Source organism: Primulina eburnea, chromosome 13 (genome assembly GCF_022965805.1).
Source record: "Primulina eburnea isolate SZY01 chromosome 13, ASM2296580v1, whole genome shotgun sequence".
NCBI lineage: Eukaryota > Viridiplantae > Streptophyta > Magnoliopsida > Lamiales > Gesneriaceae > Primulina > Primulina eburnea.
The window spans coordinates 35341776-35361384 of NC_133113.1; the positions used below are offsets into that span (position 1 = coordinate 35341776).

Sequence of the window (19609 nt, forward strand, 5' to 3'; positions counted from 1 at the left end):
CTACCGGCTACGGGCCGGAAATATCTTGCAACTTTCAAGTAAATGTGAAGATTATCGCTGTCGTCCACTTTGTCTAGTGCCTCACTTTGTTTGAATAAATTTTGTAATAACCTAGACTAAATTACGAGATGACGCCAAGTCAATCACGACCACAGACTTTAAATAACGTGGTCGTTTGTGGGTCTGTCTTGAGAGTCACATTGGAGTTACCGTAATAAGAAGACACTACGCCAACACTTCCTTCATGCTGTATAACTGTAAGAATCCGTCTCAATACATCTTTAACAAGTTGAATAACCTTGAAGTTTCATTCACTCTCTTGGAAGGAAAAATATATAGATGCTACAACATTACGTCAAAAATTCATGATCCCTGTTATGCCGACTTCCTCTTCTTCTGCATTCTTTGCAGCTTCTTCGATTTCAGGTAAATCTGGTACGACAATCCAGAGAAAACCATCGCAACACTTCCCCATTGTTTTTTCGACAGGGGGTTTCCACTAAGAACTGAAGACACGACAATGCTTACAAATTTTCGAGTGGTGGTGATAGTCGTGTTAGTCAAGGAACCAAACCTACTGATGGTCAAGAATATAAAATTTTGGCCCACCGCGCCACACAGACAGTAGAGAAGAATGTCCCATGCAGCTTCTGGGTGCGACTTGCAGAATTGGATTGCATCGTATCCCATGGCATTTGGAAGACCAAACATGAACATTACGTTGTAAATTGTTCCCCATAAGTTCATTCCAAGCATTATATTCCAAGCGCTTGTTTTTGGGTACCTGAAGGCCGAAGTCAATCTTTATGTTAATAACTACTGATATAATTAAATCATGAAGCATTGGAGAACAATATGGACTACATTGATTGATTAAAAAATAGTGATAACTATGTGCACAAAAGAATTAAGCCAGCTCATGAGCTTTTCGAGCTGAACCAAATATTGTTTGACATAGTGTTCGAAATTATCAAATTTCAGCGATATTACGTATTCAAATACATTTTTGAGCCAAATTTGAAACCTGAGTTATTTTATTAGATACCTCTTCAGGTTTTAATGTATTTATTTAAAATTTTATAAGTAAATTAAAAATTTAATTCGAGATTTCACATACTATTACTCGATAATTATACCCAAACAAAATGATTAGGTTCGTTTGCACTTCTAGAGAAGTACTGATAGCAACGGAAAAACCAAGTGTCAAAGGTTGACCGACTGATCGCTATTTTTACCTGGCTGTAATAGAATCCTGAGTGGCATTGGTGAATCCATCAAAAGCAAGGTTTAGAAAACAAAGCGCATATCCAAGTGGAGCATTTGGGCGAGCTAGTTTTCTTATAGTCTTCGAGCTAGTCTAGGACAAAAACAAAGTAAAACGTAGATATTAATAGAGAAAACAGATGCTTATTTGGAATCATCAAAGGAACAACATCAATTCCTTGATTGGGCCCTATCACAGTCAGCAACTCACAAGGAATGACTGACATATAACAAAGGTTTAATTTTTAAGGTTAGATTACACTATGAAAGTTCACAAATACTGAAAGAAAACAGAGTAACTAGGACGCATACTTTCAAAAGTGCAAAACAGGAGACCCCTCCAGCCACAAGCAACGTGCAAAGATACTCAGGGAAGGTATATCTTATACCATAAACTAATGTACCCATCAGCATCACTGCACAAAACAAAGATGTCGATTAACAAAATTTTACTATTGGACTTTTAATATTTATATTTTAATGATATCATAGTTAATACAACCAAAATTCCAAAAATGCTAATTGAAAATCAGTGCTACTTCTGTCCAATGCAATAAAAGTAAGGAACGAAATTTAGCTTGAAAAGAAGCAACCAACATTGACTCATTATATTTCCTAATCATAATTACAGATAATTTCCTCCTCGATTTGGAAGAGCTTATTCTAACATTCGATCGTCATTCCTCCAATTGCAATCGAAGAACTAAATGCTTGGCGGCAAAAGTAAGATTTGGACATTTAACCCAACATACATGTAATAATTAATGACTTACCCGGAATCATTTTTGAGGATTTTGCCAGAACCTGAACACAATAATGGCAGAATTAGTCCAAAATCTTGCATGAGCTGAAACAATTAGGCTTCATGGTATCTTAATCTTAAGTAACAAATATATTGATTGGTGGTAAGAAACTAACTGGCAGTATAAAAAATTCAGGGGAAAACACAGTCGTAGAACCATTTTAATTTAGGATCTTTCTTATGTTAACCATAAAGCAAGCATGAGTCTATATTTCCCATTTTTTATGCCATTTTGGTGGATCCTCGATGAAACAGGTTCCTTAATTTTTTCATACATATAAAACATATTATGCAGACATTTCCGCAAAATTTGTCAAACATTACTTTCAAAGAGTGAATCTTTACTATATGGGCAAAAGGTGGAATATTAAATAAGTTACCACTAGAAGGCACTTAAATGCGCATCTACACGGCCTTATAAATGGATTCGTTAAGAAAGATGACATATAAAAGATCAACCATTTTGAGATACCCTTAGGTGAACAATTAGGACATCAATGTCATAATTTCTGCACCAGCGAGTCAAATTGAAGATCAAATTCCATTTCCAATTTCAATAAAGCAGTCAAAATTCCTCAATCACGCACCAAGCTAAAGAAGCATTTAACCATTTCAGAAATGCAAATTCATTTATACATAAAGAAACTAAAGAAAAGGGTGAGGGTCCATGTAATATTGAACTTTCCTGAGCTGGGTAACTAATGTACTTCAACGCTTCGATCCCCATAGCCGGGCCAATCGTGTTGGTGATACCAGCACTCCAATAACTCCACCAAGGAGCTCCACCAATTCCGTTATTAGACCAAATCTTTATCACTGTGCAACAATACACCACAATTAGAAAACATCCAGCGGAGAAAAATCAGTTTGATTGAAAATGGATACTCGTAAACTTACTTAAAAACGACCAGATCAAACACACTACGTTTTGTGCTAAGTTCAAGAACGCCAAGTGCTCGAACCTCTTGTTATCAGAACCAAATCTTCTAGTCGACCTAAAACAATATAATCAACGAATTTTTTATTAGACACTGAAGGATTCAATGCATTGAACACATATAATCTTAGGAAAATGGAAATATGATAAGACCTAAATCTACTCACATTATAATTTCCACCAAAAATATCAATCAATCAGATGAGAAAAGAATTCGCTTTTATTTTATAATTTAAACTCGAACAACAAAACGCGAGAACTGTGTACCATAAAGTAACAGGTGATCGATTACAAATAAAATTCGTGCTCAATAAAAGAAAAGAACATTCTTACACGGTCTCTTGAAGAACCCCTTGATAAATATAAGCAGCCCAAATTCCGGTAACACAAAAGGCGAGGAGAAGTACGCGGCGTAGCCCGGCGCCGGGAGACTGCATTGCAACAAGATAACCCACCAGATCACCGTACCGGAACAACCGTAAGCAGCTCGTTTGATACCGAGTGTAAAATATCTCCTTTTGTATTTGCGTGTTTTCTAAGGTAGACGAGGTGGGGACAAGACGCGTTTGATCTTCCACGTGGATCGTTTCTAATGGCTGCAATGAGTTTTAGTAAAATTTGATTGGTGGAGATGATGTCACCATAGGCTTGTCATTCGGGTTATATTTCTAAAATGTTATATAAAAAATTGAGACCATCGTAATAACTAGCGAACCAATTCACTTAATATCCATGATCGTCAGAGGGGATTGCCCTTTTTTGACCCTTTGTTTCACATAATAAAATTGAAAATTCAAAACATCTCGCCAGCATAACGTTGAGAATTGTGGCCGGAAAAAAAAATTAAAAGGGGATAGATTATCCTATTTTCTAGGATTTAGGTTGAGTCTACTCATGAGAATAGAATTGATGACGGGTGAGAATGAATTACGTGTTTAAAGTAAATATATATATGTATTCAAATTTAATGATATATTTACCCTTAAAACACAAAGACATTTAAGCAAATAATATTTTTTTTAATACATCAGAACGCATTCCCTTTCCATAGATTTCCCCGGAAATAATGTTGATTTCCATAAAAATTGACTTTTTTTATCTGACCCTCCAAATCACGGAATCACCGTAACATTAATGTGTTTCATGAACAACCTTTGTTTTATCATCTAGAAACCAACCATAGCCCATCTTGCTTCTATCTTGGTTTATGCCGGTTTTGCTTCACTGTCATATTATATACAGTCAGTTAGCCAGTTTGTCACTTTCCATCGAAAGCCTGATATCACAAAAGCCATCATTCTTTATTTCATTTCCGACTCTTTTGGCTCTTGCTCTGACACTTTTCTTCTTGCTTTGCGTTGGGAAGAAGATCAGTAACGGGAAACTGTGTAGGTATATCTCCGCGAAAATTAACCATGTTGTATCATATCTCTGTTTTTCTTGCATGAATTATAATGGAGATGCATGAAGTTTGAATGGCGGGACTTTGAATCTTCGTGGGTTCTATCTTAAATTATAATTGCTGCAAAATGTATTCTTTTGAGTGTTCTTGAATTTGAATAATTGAGGTTAAGTTTATCAACCAAAGCTTGGATCTTTCTCATTGGCAAAGGGACTTTTTGTGGGTTTAGGCAGACTATTTTCGTTAGACTGGAAGCTTGACTCTAGTTTTACTTTCTTTGTTTGATTAACGGCTGAAAAGTATGCAGATATTTATGCGTGTTGATTGTGCTATTTGATATCTTACGCTTTTTGTTCTGATATTGGACTGAAAAGATACAGTTTGATTGATTGCCATTGTGTTATATCTACTGAACATGATCGTTCTTACATTCATCCAGTTTTAAATCTCCGATCTTAGAGTAGATTCTATTTATTTTGATAATAGTTCGTGTGAAATTCATTGATTGACGAAATTAGCTTGTACGAACTATTTTATGCATATGATTCGAAATACAATTTTTCCTACTCTCCATGACTATATGAAAAATGTATGATTCGAAATACAATTTTTCCTACTCTCACAGTAGCAAAAGCAATGCTAAAAGCCTCCCTACTCCAAGATCTGAAGCTGAAATTCTATCTTCTACAAATATCGAACCATTCACATTAAATGAATTGAAGAGCGCGACTAGAAACTTTTGAGTCGACAGTCTTCTTGGGGAAGTAGGATTTGGCTACGTTTACAAAGGATGGATGATGAGCACACTCTAACTGCTGCAAAGCCTGGATCAGGAATGGTTGTTGCTGTCAAGAAGTTGAAGCCCGAGGGTTTCCAAGGAAACAAGGAGTGGTTGGTATGCCCCCTTCTTGGTGATTTTATGAAGTGATAAACTAAAATTTAAAATCAGTATTTATAAGTCTGTTTGAGGGCTTACAGATGGTTTTTTAGGCAGAGGTTCACTATCTGGGGCAACTTCACCACCCGAATCTAGTTAAAATTTTTTGGTACTGCTCTGATGGCGACAATGGACTGTTGGTGTATGAGTTCATGCCGAAAGGAAGTCTGGAGAATCACTTGTTCAGAAGTATGTGTCATATTGATAGTCAGGGTGTATTTCAGCTCTTTTTTATCAACAGTACATGGATGGTTTCTCAAGTGACGTGTGGCTTGTTTTGCTCATATTTCATCATTATTTATTGAACCTGTTAATGCCAACCATTTATTATCCATGCATTTATTTGTCAGAATTCATTGATTGGATAATTTTAGGCTACATGAAGTAAAATGGGAGAGATATGCTAAATTTCCCTGTGTGCGGCGTTTTACTCATCAATGAACTTAACGAAGTAATTTCCATTATGTGGAATGATGACATATCAAAATTATTCGGTTGGCTTCAAATCCTTGCATGATTTCACTGCCTTGTTAGATTCTCAATTGTTTTACATATCCTCCGCGCTCCAGAGCTTTTACTTTTCAACTCTTTAAATTGCATCATATGAGAACTCCATACTACATTGTGTTGGCTTAGTGCTGATTAAGTTTCATGCTTGTAAGATTAATTGTCTGTTAGGGCTTCGTTTGATTATTTGTATTTTACCATGTTTAGGAGGGCCACAACCCCTCTTGGGCAACTAGAATCAAGGTTGCTATAGGAGCTGCTAAGGGTCTTTGTTTTTTGCACGAGGCTCAACAACTAAGTGATATATCGAGATTTTAAGGCTTCCAACATTCTGCTTGATGCAGTAATTTCACACAATTTTCTTGTTAAATAATTGCTTCAGCTCAAACTTTTTGTTGGCATTTTGATTTCAGGAGTTTAATGCCAAGTTGTCCGACTTTGGTTTAGCCAAGGCTGGTCTGGTCCAACTGGTGATAGGACTCACGTGTCAACTCAAGTTATGGGTACACAAGGTTATGCTGCACCCGAATATGTGGCTACAGGTTTGTATCTTTCATCCACAAATTCATCAGGACGGTCTCTGCACTAATGCAAGTCTCTTTAACTTTTTAATGATTTTTGTATCTGATTAATTATAATAATGTATTTTTGCTTCTCCAAACTTTTGTCTAAAATTTATCTATATTTGTGTCTGATTAATTATAAATTATAAACATACCCTCATTTATCTATATTTTTAAATTAAATCATATCTTAATATATTTTTTGATACTCTATCAGTATCCTAATAAAAAAAATATAGAAATATCATTAATTAAAAAAAAAAAGAAAAGAAAAGATGATGTTCAAATAAATATGTACAATTAATAATTAATTTTAATTTATAAAATATAAATTGCAACTCAAACAATGTAGTAATTTTAAAATTCTGGGACTTATGGGCCATGTAGGACTCTTGGACAGCATGTTTAAAGAACAATTAAATAAATTCATCCTTGCTCGAATCATGTTGTTTTAAATTATCGTTCTTATAACTCCTCCTCCTCCTCCCATATATTTATTTAACCTTGCTCCAACAAATTTTCATTCTTGATCTTCCTCATGGGTTCATATTTCCACCAGTGTCTTCGTCAAGAATTGATTATACCAACCCCAAAATCAACCATGAAATCAGTCCCTTATATATCTACCTCGCCTCAGTTTCAAATAAAATTCATATTTTCTGGCAAACACAGATGCCGTCGATGGATTTTATCTCAAAACTCGACTGCGTTGCACTCTTGGGGAGAAGTTGAGTTACCCTCCGATACAAAATCAATCCGCTTGGATATCCAGATTACCACGTGCCCGAAACAAAGAATGTTCAGTGCAGTGAATCAAGGCCTCGGAGATTTTCGTTTATCACTTGACCATCGACAAGGGTTGGCCAAGTATGCAGTAGAAACTGCATGGGATATTACTGTTTACTCCATGTCTCCGTCCAACAATCAGTTGAATCTTTACATCGAATTTACTGTGCTCCACAAACATGTTTATCGGGAAGATGATGTAATCCAAGAGTCGGAGGATCCGGAGCCTACCATGACTCCTGCAACCGAAGCATCTATATAGAATCCTTGGAAAGCAAGATTTTTTATTCTCTGAGGGAAAATAGCGCGAGTTGCTATATCTGTCTGGAAGATTTTGAGTTGGGCTGCGAGGTTGTTTTTATGCCGTGCTCGCATATGTTCCATGGGGATTGCATTAGGACATGGCTTAGGACCAGTCACTATTGCCCCGTCTGCCGTTTTCAGATGCCTATTGCGCACGACGATGTTGGTTAATTTCATGTAAGTATATACCTTGCTAGCGTTTTCAATCGAATTATATATGCACCAAGATATGATGGTCTTGATACTCATGGATGTTTTATTTTGACTTGGAAGAGGAGGATTGCTACCATCAGGTTTCAAATTCGAGATCCTGACTCACATTTGAAACTTTAATGTTAGATGAGCTAGAAGTCATCGACCTCATATATCATCTTTCATTCTTTCATAAGACTCGGTAACAAAAATTGTACAAATTCTTTGTTAATTTATATATTTTAATACATTTTTTTAGTTGGGAAAAGAGGAATATTACAAACATTAGTGCATATGAGCTACAACTCATCATGAGTCTCATGAAACATCTTTCATGATAATCGAAAAGTCTTTATTATAATTTAAGCGAAGGTATTTCAAAAATATAATTAGTAACTTATTTTCTCAGCGGTGTCACAGTAAATTGGCAGAACGAAAATCAAACTAGCAAAATCCGTGAAATATGAATTTGTACCAAATTCGACGTCTAACTTTATCACTCCAAAATAAATTCAGGGGAAGATCGTGATAGGATCGATCGGGAATAAATATTTAGTTATAATAGTTCGATTTCTGAAATATTGATCAATACCGACAAATAAAAGTGAGCAAATATTATAAAAGTTAAAAATTTAAAAATAAACATAAAAAACATTTTCTATTTACATGTTTATTACATTTATACTATGCTCAAATTTTTATATATTTTCAAACTAATAAGACTACGTTTGGTACGAGTGATGATATAAGTGAATGATTAGTAATCAAAGGGAGTAAAGAATGAAAGATAAGGATTAATAATATGGTCGGATAAATAACATGGTGTTTGGTATGAATTTAGAATGAAGGATTATTTCTTTACATTTTAATGTAATGACCTAAATACCCTAATTAAAATAATATTTTTAACTTTTTTGGATATATAATTAAATAATTAACTTTACAATATATATTTAATAAAAATAATATAAATGTAATTTGTAAAAATTGGGAGGCACCAGAATTTCTTCGTCAACCGAAATCCCAACCCTTACCTCCTCCGTTGCTGTGGGAATCTCATACCGATTTCTGATTTCATCATCTTGCATAGTAAGTTTTAAAATTTTTTTGTGCATACCTCCATTTAATTTTTCTTCCATCAATTACAGGTCCCATACGATTTGGGTGTGAAACGGACTCGTTGTTGTGCATCGTATTCTTTTGTTCGTGCGTATACACTAACGAATAACTATCAAAATATTTATCTTCTTTTTTATTTCGTTATCTCGTATTTGCAATTTTAAGAGTTAAAAATGTACACTCTATTGTTATAGAGTAGGTCTCATGTGAAACCGTCTCACGGATCTTAATATGTGAAACGGGTCAACCTTACTTATTTTTTCATGGATGACCCAAATAAGAGATATGTCTCACAAATACGACCCGTGAGACCGTCTCACACAAGTTTTTATCATTGTTTATAATGAGTAAGAGTAGGTCTCTTGTGAGACGGTCTTACGAATCTTTATCTGTGAAACATGTCAATCCTATCGATATTCACAATAAAAAGTAATACTCTTAGAATAAAAAGTAATATTTTTTCATGGATGACCCAAAAAAGAGATTTGTCTCACAAAATACGATCTGTGAGACCGTCTCACATAAGTTTTTGCCAATGAGCAAAATGAGTAGTTAAATTTGCGTAATTATTATTTCCATGTATACTAATTTATTATGCTTTCTTACCATGAATCGTCGATATAAACTTTTTTTTTTAAAAGAGTTTAGTAAATTTAATTAAATTATATGCTTTTCTATATAAAATTGGTCTATAAATTGTTTATGAGATACACACATGGATTTCATCATAAATCAGGGCTCGTGTTTTTAAATAAAGTTTAAAGGATTTATAATTTAAAGTTTTTGAGGGGGGCGAAACTGGATAAAAACTTGGATTTTTTAGATTTTTATTTGAAAATTGGAAAAATGAAGGGCCCTCCCTTATCTAGCTGCGCGGAGTGAAATCATCTGGTGTAGCGTAATTTTAATAATATGTCGTATTGAAAGGAAAGAAATTACAAAATTAGCATTGTAGTTGTTAAAGGTATTATGATTATTATTTAAAAAAAAAATTTGTTTGGATGATAAGAAATATCCAAAGATAAACCAGTAGCTCGTCCTTGGTTGTAATAGATCTAGTTTTGGAGTTGTAATAGGATTAGATATTGCATACTACGTCTACCACCCAGGTTTGCAAGGTTTTAGAAGATAATGCGCACGTGATTCAATTAAAATATTGTTGTGAAGAACATGCATGGATGCATATGAACAAGAACTAAGCATATCACCTCCAAAGTTTTGTCCTCTCCAAGTCTAGCTCGGACGATGAATTTCAAATAATATTCAACTTTTTTTGCAAACCCATGATACCGCGCTATTTGGATATTCGAAGATTCTTGGAGGAGCTACCGATGGTGGCAGAGTCGGAATTACCCTGTGTTTTGAAGATAATGCAATTCGATATCCCCGATGAACAGATAAAAAATGTTGGATAGGATTATTGAAGGACTCGAAGGTTTGCCGTTGTTCCCCCCGACAGAGTAGAGTTGGCTAGACATGCAGTGGACACAGCATGGGATCTTCTTGTTACGTGCATGCCTCATGGCCACAACCAATTGAATCTTCACTTGGATGTCACCGAATTCTTCCGAGGGGTTCACGTACGACTACAATCTTGCCCTCCATACGATGGAAGATCACATGATTCCTGCTACAGAAGAATCAATCGAATCGTTGGAGAGCAAGACTCGGGAATATTCTTGTAACGGGAGTTGTCCAATCTGCTTGGAAGATTTTTATGAATCTGGTTGTCATGAAGGTGTTCTTCAGATGCCATGTCGTCATTATTTTCACGAGGCTTGCATCAAAACATGGTTGATGAGAAGTCACTGCTGTCCTCTTTGCCGTTTTGAGATGCCAGCTAGTTAGAGGCAAGAATCTGAAATTACTTTCTTTTTCTTTTTTTCAAATTCTAGATGAAAGTTATATAATTTATAATAAGAAAATTGATACTTTCTCATACTTGTTGTACTATAATAATATTATTTTAAATTTATGAATAAATTATTAAAACATGTGATAAATAATTGGTGTTATGTTGGGGGGTATTTTGTTATCTAAATTTAGTCGAAAATTATTTTTTTAAAATGCCCTTTGGCAGTGTTTTTATGGAGGTGGATGTTTATGCTGCAACATCACTTATGGTTATGTATCTGAATTACGGTGACCTAGTATCTGCTATGAGGTTGTTTGGACTGATTGAGGGCAAAAATGTGGTGTGCTACAATGCTTTTTCTATAAGGGTTGGCGTATAATTCCACGATCTATGATTGCAGGAATGATGTCTAATGATCAGACTGAAATTGCTATTGATCTTTTCATGGAGTTAGAATCGAAAGAAGGGTTGAAATCAGACTCAGTGACATGTAATTCCACGATCAGTGGATTCTCACGGCTTGGAAAAGCGGATGAAGCTTTCTTGTTCTTCAGAAAAATGCAGTTTTGTGGCCTAATGCCCAGGCTGACCAGCTTATTAGCTGCTGCTTCATCTCTATCAGCACTGAACTCTGGGAAGCAGATTCATGCATATGTTGTGAGAATGACTGCCACCGATGAAGAATTTGTTGCTACTTCACTGATTGACATGTACTTGAAATGTGGTCAATGTTCTCTTGCATGCAATTATTTCAATCAATTTGAAATAAAGCCTAATGATCCTGCAGTTTGGAATGCCATGATTTTTGGGTATGGAAAGAATGCTAAACGTAAAGTGGTTTTGATATTTTCAACAGACGGTAGAGAACAAAGTTGAGCCAAATTTAGTCATTTTCAGTTGCCTTTTGTCTGTATGTAGTGACGCTGGTCACGTTGAGAAGGCATTCCAATTTTTCGGATTGATGACTATATGTTATGATTTGAATCCATATGAATATCTTGATCGGCCTTCTCTGTCGAGTAGGAAAGCTGGATGAAGCTTTTGAACTACTAAGAGGAATTCCTGAAACATCTGCTTCTGTTTTTGCTTCATTGATCGGTGCTTGTGGGCATCATGCAGATTCCATACTTGGAGAGGAAATGGTTAAGAGACTTTCTGAGATAGAGGCAGAAAACCCAATCCCTTCTGTGATGTTGTCCAACATGTTTGCGGTAATAGAAAAGTGGAAAGAAATCCAGAAGATTAGAGAAATAATGAATGGGAAGGGACAGAGGAAAAACCCTGGACTTAGATTGACCGGCGTGGCATAATAAGATAAGCCTGTTATATTATATACTGGATTATAAGCTATTTCTTGGGTTCTCTCTCACCTGAAGGATGCAGAAGATTAACTTACATCATCTTGTGTTGTGTGGTTTAAATGGTTAGGTTAAGTTATGAATAGTGTCATTGAATAATGGTGGACATATAAAGCAATACCGCACAAATTTCGGAGAGGGCGGCAGGATGAGGCAATTTGATGAGTTAGTATAGCATGGTCTCTTGAAAAATAGAATTTAGATATCTGGCAATTTTGGCAGAATGGAAGAACCAGCTACGTTTATAAAAGCGTCAAAAGTACAAGGTTTAAGCAGACAAACTAATCGACTCACCAATTTGGTTTTCTGGGGATCACAATGCTTTGGTAGGATAAGCTCGAAGTAACGTTTACCCATTTGGTCGGTTATGCTTACAAGTTTGCCCTAGTTATAAATAAATTTTTTTTTTTAAAAAAAAAACACAGGCTGAAGTTTATTGAGCAAATCCAAGCATTCTGGCAATGCAGTTTATTATAGAGCAGTATTTCCAAGAGAGTACAGCAATATGACGTGTTACAACCAAAGAAAGATACACTAATACAATAATGTGTACTGTGTGTACTGTGTACAACAGTTTTGAGGAATACAGATAGACAGTAAGGTATATAACCCCAATGAGATGGGGACTGCGATCAAGACTCTTGTTCGAGGCAAATAACAGCCCGCCCCGGATCTTGTAGATCATAGAAGTAAATTTTGAAACTTATATCAGTTCCAATTCATCAAAATCGTCACTTTTGATAACAAGACAACTATGGCGATGAATCTGTATGTTAATATCTTATTCGTGAATTTTTTCCCACACCTTATAGTCCGGGCCTTCAATGGCTAAACACCAGTTTTCTGGACCACTGGATGGCTCAAAGTGACCAGGTCCGATTTTCATAGTCAACTTTTCATCGATCATGGCTGCATAGACATCTCTCTCGGCCTTGAGTATTTGAACCTATAAAAAATTGCCAAACTTTATTATTATTCCACAAACCCATGTCAAAAAAGTAAAAACAATGATTGAAAAACATCCAACACTTAACTAAGCTCCGACAGTGGATATTGTTCCGCTTTCTGATGGAGATAAGTGAAGATATTTCAGACAAATAATCGGAAAAAATGTGATCATGGAATACAGATGGCGTTCCAGGGTGAGTAAGAATATAGGCGTAACCCTGCATTTCTTTCCCGCCTGGAAATCTCCAATGACCCTTCAAGCCAAAGAAAATGGTCAGCAAACAAACTGTATACATCCCAGGAGCCTTCATTTTTCTATATTTTCCTATTTTACAAAAACCAAAAAATATTTATTTTTTTCTTGATATTTTCTGACATTTTCGATAAAACCTTCACCTGTATACATCCCAGGAGCCTTCAATGTATGCGAAAGTGAGTTATGGAATAAATTAGCTAGTTAAGGAAGAGATCAAACCTGAGTAGAACCAGTATCATGATTCTCAATAAAAGTAACAGCCCTAGATGGCCACCATCCAACAACTCCAGGAGGTTTTCCCTGTACATCTGATAGTCGCCAATATTCACATCGTTCAAGAGCCTATATGACGCAGATCAAGAAGATTAAACGAAAATGCTTATACACAAGCTCGTTGGTCAATTTTACTAGTTACATGTCAAGTGGTCTGATGCGGCAAAAGAAAAGCCGGTCAAATGAATGGTATATGCTTACAGCATGAAGAATTCCTTTTGTTGTGACATCAAACGCGCCTGCAGTTCCATTGGTAGCATTTATCCAATCAACGATTCTCTGTCTGTGCGCATCTTGATTGTGATCCACTTCACCATATGTATAACTGAGAGAATCCCAGTACTCGCCCACTGCGAAATAAGGTTCACTGGAATCTAGATAATCCTTGACGTACCCACCCCAAAACCCCCGAACAAAATCGAGCCTCCATCCATCATAACCAATTTCTTCTCTGTACATCCAAGTAGCAGTAACTGTTATTTTTTAAGTTCGTTTAATAAAATTAATTGCTAGGCTTAAATTAATGGACTAGAATATCTACCAATAACAACATACAAGAAGACGATCTTAATATACTTTGTCGTATTCTAAGCTCTTCTTACAAGTTCTCAACATAGTCTTGACTAGGTATTGAATAAATAAGGGAACAATATCTTGGAAGGAAAAAGATGCAATACATTCAAATGGAAATCCAGTTTTTAGGACTCAAAAATTAGTCCACTCAACCAAATAGCAATTACTATTTGGTGATCATCACCTTGACTTCCTGATATAGACATGAACACAATACGAATTTAAGAGTAGTTAACTCACCTCAGCCAGTCTAGCCATTCCTTAATATCCTTTCTTACAAATTCTTGAGAATGATCAATATTTGGAGCAGCATGAAAATTATCTCCACTACTCTTGTTACCCCTTCCCTAGAAATGATCAATAAGACAACTATCAACATTTCAGCATTATAAAAGAAACCTCATTTCCTAAAAACCATAAATAATAAGGCACTGTCAAAATACAGCTTGCTGCTTCGTGTGTGCCTGTTGTTTGTGTTTTGCAAAATAATATCCAAGTGTCTTTATAAATATCTAAAAAGCTATACAACAGACAGTCAAAATCTGTATGATCAATACTCCGCGTTTGGAAACGGTAGTAGTAGAAAAAGGTTCAAAGAAGCACAAGCCTACTATATATCAGGTATACACACCAGAAGGGGTATCCACGTGGGGAGAGGACATGTATAGGGCCATACTTGGTTAGTTGGGGGGCATTGGGCATATTTTTCAGCCGTTAATCTTTTCTTTATCTTATAAAGGGTATTCACCTTGGCTGAGTTAGTACTCAGATTGTTCTTGGTGAATCAGTTTACTCCAACCAATATAACATTGTGGAATTTCTGTAATTACTTGCTTAATTTCCTTGCTCAATTTATGCTTGCAATGAGTCATTGGCAGTTAGGCTCTAACACATCAATATGCAAAGACTGTCCATTGAATATTTTTTTGACTACATATAGAATAAATTTGTTATTCTGGAATTTCATGGTGATATTTCGGAAAACTATTCCTATCGAAGGATATTATTATACCTGGAAATGCGGGTCATCAGCAACAACAGCTCGGTCGTCCCAGTTTAAACGACCACCAAAAATGTTCCAGATACCATTTTGGTTCTTGTACTGTGCACATCGGTGGTTTAAAACTACATCACCCAGAACCTTCATGCCCACCTCATGAAATCTCTTCACAAGAAGTTTTAATTGATCTATGTTTCCGTATCTATCAAACATCACAATCGTCATGAACTCCTAAAGGTCGAAGGCAATTAGATTTTATGAACCTAATCACACAAATGAGATTGTTGATTTAAGTACAAGCTTCATTTGTAGAACTTACTTTAGTAAAAGATTTTCAATGGATATAGTTCCGTTTTGTTTTTGTTCAAAAACACCAGGGACACACAAATGTCAGTTGTTTAAGTAATACCTGGAGTTTAAGTTATATAAATCCGTTGGCATGTAGCCTTCAGGTGAAACCGAATCAGTAGGTGGAGGTAACCAGATCACAGTGAAACCAAGTGATGATAATTCCGAAGCTTTTTCATGAAGATCTAAGTACCATTTTCCAGATTTGTGAGATTCCCAATTAAATCCTTGACAAAGAATTTCAAACCCTGTGCCAGTCCCAGAAGATATTTTTACTGGCGGTTGTAGAACCTCAGCTTCTAACGTTTCAGTATCTGGAAAAGTTGGCATAGAACTTCTGAAGATACTATATGCTTCTGCAGCAAGCTTCTCAATTTCATGGAGAATGCCTTCTTGCACTTCTTTGCTTTTTGTTTTTCGACCCTTTTCAGATGAAATATCACTCACTAAGTTCCTTATCTCATTAATGATTTCATCTGTGTAAGCAGAAACTGCTAGATCCGACTTGGGAGCATTTTCCAATACAACCGGGGAGCCAATTTCCTCACTTTGTTCCGCACCCTCTGAATGTGTCTGTTCATATTGCTTGTTTCGGACCATGGGATTTGATAAGGGTACATAAAAATCATTTCCTTTGCAATCTAACCATGTGCTCTCATCCAGTTTCAGCACAAAGACAAATGCTGAATATCCTTCATCCAACGAAAATGACCCCCATGAACCATGTCCATTGGCTTTCTTCTGTAAATGAGTTCGTAAGGCTTTATTCTTGAAGATGCTTGTTTCAGGAGGATAAGGCTCAGCTGGGATTCTCCAATGTTTACTGTCATCTTTGCAGACACCCCAGTGAAGTACTACATCTCCAGGTATATCGGTGTCTATGTCCAAAATATTTTTTGAATTCTCAAGGCATTGGCGAACAGAAATACTAACCGAGTTATCAACTATGATTTCTTTAACAACGGGGTGTTCTTCACAAAAGCCTTGAAGAGGTATCTTTCGCAAGCTACGTTCTCCAGTGTCTTCTCCTTTCAGATCAGCTACTTCCGGTTTAAGAAGTGCAGCGGATAGCTGTCCCAGTGTGCCTGCTGTAAGAAATGGTTTACTCATACTGTCAAGTGATGGGAAAAATGCAGGGAAAACTAGATATAAAAATAACCTCGATATATTGACAAAGCAGAGGAAAAAGTCCCATGATGCTCATGACAATCTTCTTGTAATGGTGAGAACAAGCTAATATCTAATTAATATACTTCCAAAAACATAAAACCCCACTATACATACTGTTAGTCCATCGAATGAGCCAAGAATTGAAACAACTGCAAGAGAATCCAGAGAGATCGATGGACTCAAATATTTGTCAACAGGCTATCTACTGAAGGAAATCAACCATCCAAATTAAGATGGAAAGTACATGAGCTAGAATGAGACAACAAGTTGACAAACTATGTTGGATCAATAAAAGGATAAATGATATAACATATAGAAGAAAATCCAAAGCAACCTGGCCATATACCCAAGCCCTTTTTGGTTCCAACAACATTCCATTGTCTTGAAGGTCGTCAAGAAGAGGCACTTTAAAATCTCTTCCTCTGTGCTGATACCAATAACCACTTTCCTCGTCCTGGACCATTTGTAAACACACAAAAAAAAGATACATTTCAGTAAATATTTGTATAAACAAATACATAAACACACACAAGCGAAAGCCTCATATCTAATCAACAAAGAAACAATTAGCAATGTGCAGGCCAGAGGAACTTGCCTTCAATACAAAATTTATAGCTTCAATTGAGCTATTTGTATTGACGTCAATCTTTACTTCATAAAATGTTTCTCCTCCCGTTGAAGCAGATGATATCTCCAGAGGAGTTTCACTTGCGTAGTCCTGAAAGGCAAACAATATCGACACCGTAAAAACATATTGGATTGGTAGAAAACAATAACAAGAATCCACAAGCATCAAATTCAAATCACTGTACCTTAATCGAAATGGAACCTGGAGGCCGCATATCTAGAGGAGGTTGATCCCATTCACTGCAACAATTAAAGTGTAACATACCAACAAATGATACTTGAAGTAACCATAACGGAAAAATCATCGGAAACCATCAGAGGAATGACTTCTTCACAAAACCCATGAACTATGTTACGACAACTGTCCCATAATTTGAATCTTGGTAATTTGTGAAACATTACCAGAGAAAAACTCACCTTCCTACATCGCCTACGTAGCTAACTCCCCAGTGAAGAACCCACTTTCCAGGAAGACTGCACCCCACAATAAGCTGCCAATAATCTTCACTTTTCCCTTTGTCCAATTTGATTGATATCTTTCCCTCCACCTGTAATTCCACCAAGCAATTGAAAATAATAACCATCAATTATCTAATTTTAAGCATATAAACACTCTATACCATACTACGCCCGGAAACAGCAAAAAGAATTAAGGTCCATTTATCAAGGAAAACATGCATATCAAACCTACTTTTACAATCAATCCATATGCTTCGCCAGTTCAGGTTTCGAATTGTTTTCCGCTCCAAGATTCCCAACACACAAAAAACGAGATATGCAGTACATATATAAATTTAAAAATCGAAAAACGACTATTCAAGTTCTATAAATATTTAAAAAGAAATTACCAAAAGTACAGAAAAAGTAAAAAAAAAAACTCGGTCTTGATTTCCTAAAATCGTGCATATTGTTCCTCCCTGTCAATCTATGGAAAATTATGCACATGCACACGAATTTTTTGAAGGAAAAAAAAACTCACAAGTAGAATGCACAGTACATTCTCATTTGTCAGGGGGATAAGTACCCACGAGCGTAATTACAAAATACAAAAAAGCCCACCTTTTCAGGTCGTTTCAAGTGGAAAGTTTCGGTGAATGTTATGATTGACGATTCAGATGTTTCCACAATGGCAGCGCCGCTAGGGTTGAGTGCTTGAGCGGGGTCGAAACGGCTAGAACAGAAGCAGGCACCATTGAAGCGGGATTTTAAGGTCTGCGTATAATTAAGTTGAAAAGAAGGGGGCTTGTTCGATAATAGTTGACCTTTAAAGATGGGTTTGAGATAAGGACGGCGACGGCGGAGAAGATTGCAGCGGCCGTGGTGGTGGAGGAATGGCGCCGTGGCTACTGTGGACATTTTCTTGGTCGGAGCGTGTTGTTGATTTGTTTCTGCATATATGTGTCCCGCGGTGATCCCCCCTCTATAGTCTTATTAATAATAGTATTTGTATGCCTACAAATATATGAATTAATTAATTATAATAAAAAATAACCTGCGAAATATAATGTGTTTTTGCTTCTAAAAGTGTTTTTTTAAATTTTATTATTGTCCTTTGTTCGTAATTAGTTTTGTATTTAGCGTTATATCTTTCGATTTTTTTTTTTTTGGTGGACATTGCTTTTATTGTATCTTCTTAAAATTAATATTTATATTAAATACTAATTTGGCATTCAAAAATCTTGGGATAGGTGAATGTGATAGAAAAGATCTAACATGGGTGAAAATGATGTTATTCGTTTCGAAAAAAATCAAGTTATATAGTTTTATGAGTCAATTTTACGAGAGAAATATGATATTTGAATCATTTATAAAAGATATTATTTTTTTGTTGTTTGATTAATAAAAATAATTGAGATTCCAAAATATCATTACACTTCCCGTGGCAAATATGAACCCGGGATCTGGATAGCCACCACATAACCATTTGAAAACGACGTCCACACCTTAAATATCTCCACGTGTTTATTTTTTTATATAAGAATCTACTAAACAAATAATAAATAATATCGTGATTCCAATGGGACAAAAACTTGTATGAGACGGTCTCACGAGTCGTATTCGTGAAACTGATCTTTTATTTAGATTATCCATGAAAAATTTTTATTTTTTATGCTAAGAGTATCACTTTTTATTATGAATATGGATAGAGTTGACCCGTCTCATCAAGTTTTTTTCCTAATTTGGGCCTCATGGAACTTTTGGCCCATCAATATATTTGGGCTAATAATCAGAAAACGACTGAAAACAGCATATTCCACCATCATTATTTGCATATTCTTTTGATTATTTTTTTAGTTTCATTTAGTTTTGGTTTTTCGATATTGAAATATTCACAAATACATAAATTTTGAGGAAAATTGGTTATTTATCAAAATATGAATGAATACTTC

The 19609-nt window shown here is 35.7% G+C and overlaps 2 protein-coding genes, 1 long non-coding RNA gene and 1 pseudogene across 7 annotated transcripts; 2 read left to right on the forward strand and 2 right to left on the reverse strand.

Moving 5' to 3' along the window:
- Positions 1–211: 211 nt before the first annotated feature.
- LOC140809933 (UDP-galactose/UDP-glucose transporter 3) lies at positions 212–3540 on the reverse strand. The gene is made up of 7 exons (XM_073167716.1): positions 3336–3540; positions 2963–3060; positions 2750–2881; positions 2037–2066; positions 1576–1679; positions 1236–1357; positions 212–784 (listed from the first exon to the last, which is right to left on the reverse strand). The coding sequence occupies exons 1-7, from the start codon at positions 3437–3439 to the stop codon at positions 376–378; spliced, it is 999 nt and encodes a 332-aa protein (XP_073023817.1). The 5' UTR covers positions 3440–3540; the 3' UTR covers positions 212–375.
- Positions 3541–4060: 520 nt separating this feature from the next.
- Positions 4061–7961, forward strand: LOC140810913 (uncharacterized). Of its 5 annotated transcripts, none has more exons than XR_012113348.1 (6): positions 4061–4394; positions 5030–5299; positions 5395–5530; positions 6056–6191; positions 6262–6390; positions 7084–7961. It is a non-coding gene; the product is annotated as an uncharacterized lncRNA (long non-coding RNA). The 5 variants fall into 5 exon arrangements; XR_012113346.1 differs by lacking the exon at positions 6056–6191 and having other exon boundaries at positions 7084–7677; positions 7774–7960; XR_012113347.1 differs by lacking the exon at positions 6056–6191 and having other exon boundaries at positions 5395–5554.
- Positions 7962–10362: 2401 nt separating this feature from the next.
- On the forward strand, positions 10363–12127 carry LOC140810537 (pentatricopeptide repeat-containing protein At2g02750-like; annotated as a pseudogene).
- A 339-nt stretch (positions 12128–12466) lies between these two features.
- LOC140808663 (alpha-amylase 3, chloroplastic) lies at positions 12467–18639 on the reverse strand. Its single transcript, XM_073165813.1, is given in 13 exon segments — positions 12467–12970; positions 13059–13226; positions 13448–13570; positions 13703–13952; positions 14315–14421; positions 15087–15276; positions 15484–16507; positions 16927–16968; positions 16971–17046; positions 17188–17310; positions 17405–17459; positions 17637–17767; positions 18279–18639. Coding segments are annotated over 13 exon segments (2751 nt in total). The 5' UTR covers positions 18576–18639; the 3' UTR covers positions 12467–12805.
- Between the last annotated feature and the right edge of the window lie 970 nt (positions 18640–19609).

Excerpts from the sequence above, each read along its gene's own strand:
- LOC140809933 (XM_073167716.1), bottom strand. The coding sequence starts at position 3,439 with ATGCAGTCTCCCGGCGCCGGGCTACGCCGCGTACTTCTCCTCGCCTTT. Across the intron at positions 2,067-2,749 it reads CATTAGTTACCCAGCTCAGG|TTCTGGCAAAATCCTCAAAA; the intron begins AAAGTTCAATAT and ends ATTGTGTTCAGG. Across the intron at positions 1,358-1,575 it reads CCTGTTTTGCACTTTTGAAA|ACTAGCTCGAAGACTATAAG; the intron begins GTATGCGTCCTA and ends TTTTTGTCCTAG.